The sequence below is a fragment of the Pteropus alecto genome, unplaced genomic scaffold, assembly GCF_000325575.1.
Source record: "Pteropus alecto unplaced genomic scaffold, ASM32557v1 scaffold134, whole genome shotgun sequence".
NCBI lineage: Eukaryota > Metazoa > Chordata > Mammalia > Chiroptera > Pteropodidae > Pteropus > Pteropus alecto.
In genome coordinates this window covers 7,034,226-7,036,260 of record NW_006436283.1, presented here as the reverse complement: position 1 = coordinate 7,036,260, position 2,035 = coordinate 7,034,226, and the positions used below count along the sequence as shown (strand labels likewise).

Genomic DNA, 2,035 nt, shown 5'->3' with positions numbered 1-2,035 from the left:
GGGTGGGGACGAGGTGTAACTTGGTTCCGAGTTTGACAAAGTTCTTGGATTGCTCAAAGAAAGGTGGGGGGCGGGGGGAGCTAGGCGAAGGAGGAAGGCGCTGGCCAGAGGGTGGAAGATGACTTGTAGCACTCGCGGTGGGAGGGAGCTGCCAGCACGGTCTCCCCTTGCTGTGAAGTTCAATCCCGAGAGAGGGCTTGGATGGGAAGTGAGGTTTGCCTCCCCCTCTCTCGAACTGCGCGCTCTCGTGCAGCCCGACACCCGCGGAGGTGGGACGGAGCCTGGGCGGGAGACCCCGAGGCTGGAGACGTCCCCATGGCTGGCAGGGGAGGGGAGGAGGGAGGTTGTTGGAAATAGGTGGGCGCAATGTTGCGGGTTGGGGGGGGGGGCGGCAGGAGGAGCTCCTTGCAGCAAATGCAGTGGTTTTTTTGGAAAGTTTTTAAAGGGGGTTAGGGGCGGTGGGAGGGAGCGGGGCGATAACTCCGGTAGCGGAGGTATGTAGAGCGGGAGCGGCGGAGAGCTATTTTTATCTGCAGGGTAAGGAAGAAAAGGGGAGAAAGCGGGGCGCGGAGTGACTGCTCGGGTCCGACTAAAAGAACCGAGATTTGTTTTTCTTTTCTTTTCTTTTCTTTTTTTTTTTTTAAGAAAAGTTATGAGCTGCCGCTGCGGCTGGAAAGCAGGGGGGAGGGAGGAGAGAGGTTGTGTGTGAAGCACAAAGAGGTCGGGGTCACCTACCCCACCCGCCGCCCTGACAGCTCTGCGAATTTCACAGACCCGCTCCCCGCTCTGTGTCTCTCTCTCTCTCTCTCTGCGCCCCCTCCCCCGCCCCCCAGACTGCTGAACGAGAGCGAGAAGCGCCCCTTCGTGGAGGAGGCGGAGCGGCTGCGCGTGCAGCACAAGAAGGACCACCCGGATTACAAGTACCAGCCCCGGCGGAGGAAGTCGGTGAAGAACGGGCAGGCGGAGGCCGAGGAGGCCGCGGAGCAGACGCACATCTCCCCCAACGCCATCTTCAAGGCGCTGCAGGCCGACTCGCCGCACTCCTCCTCCGGCATGAGCGAGGTGCACTCCCCTGGCGAGCACTCGGGTGAGTCCCCCCTTGGCCCCCAGCCCTAGCCACCCGCGGGCCGCCTGGCACACGCCCAGGCCTCAGCCTCGTAGGCTCTGCTTAGGGACTTTGCGCTCCCCAGGGAGGGACACACCACCCCCTGCGCCTAATCCTCCACGATTCCCCCAAACGTGTGCGTGCGCGCGCACCACACACACACACAGACGCACACACACGCACGCACACGCGCACATGCTCGCACACAGCCCTCTCAATCCCTGCCTCCTAAGCAGATTAATTTTTATTGCAGGTAAAATACGTTTACGGGTTTACAGCACGTCTCCCTTCTTGGCCTTGCTCCTCCGCCCCGAAAGCACACAGAGGGCTCTCCACGAGTAGCTGTCTGGTCCTCTGGACCCTCCGGGGCTCAGATGCCCCCCGATAAAAGGAGACTGCCCAGTGTGCACCGGCGGGTTCCCCACTGGGGGTGTCATCGACCTGCCGCGCGCCTCCCTGGCGGATGAGCGCTTCTTGACGCGCGCTTCGTGACGCTTGAGCAGAGGGGGAAGGTCTCGTGAGGGTTCCAGGAGCTGGGGCCTTTGCACAGCCCTTGTTGATTTTCCTGCGCTTCTTCCTCTTTTAATGCCTGCAGGGCAATCCCAGGGCCCACCGACGCCACCCACCACCCCCAAAACCGACGTGCAGCCGGGTAAGGCTGACCTGAAGCGAGAGGGGCGCCCCCTGCCAGAGGGGGGCCGACAGCCCCCCATCGACTTCCGTGACGTGGACATCGGCGAGCTGAGCAGCGACGTCATCTCCAACATCGAGACCTTCGACGTCAATGAATTCGACCAGTACCTGCCACCCAATGGCCACCCAGGGGTGCCGGCCACGCACGGCCAGGTCACCTACACTGGCAGCTACGGCATCAGCAGCACAGCGGCTAGCCCCGCGGGCGCGGGCCACGTGTGGATGTCCAAGCAGCAG

General features: G+C 62.6%; 1 protein-coding gene across 1 annotated transcript in view; it reads left to right on the top strand.

Annotated features, from left to right (window-relative positions):
* Nucleotides 1-2,035, top strand: part of SOX9 (SRY-box 9) — a 4,813-nt gene that overhangs the window by 963 nt on the left and 1,815 nt on the right. The window contains exons 2-3 of the mRNA XM_006912266.3: nt 834-1,087; nt 1,701-2,035. The exon at nt 1,701-2,035 is cut by the window's right edge and continues 1,815 nt beyond it. Coding sequence (XP_006912328.1) covers nt 834-1,087; nt 1,701-2,035 — 589 coding nt within the window. The remainder of the gene's footprint in view (nt 1-833; nt 1,088-1,700) is intronic.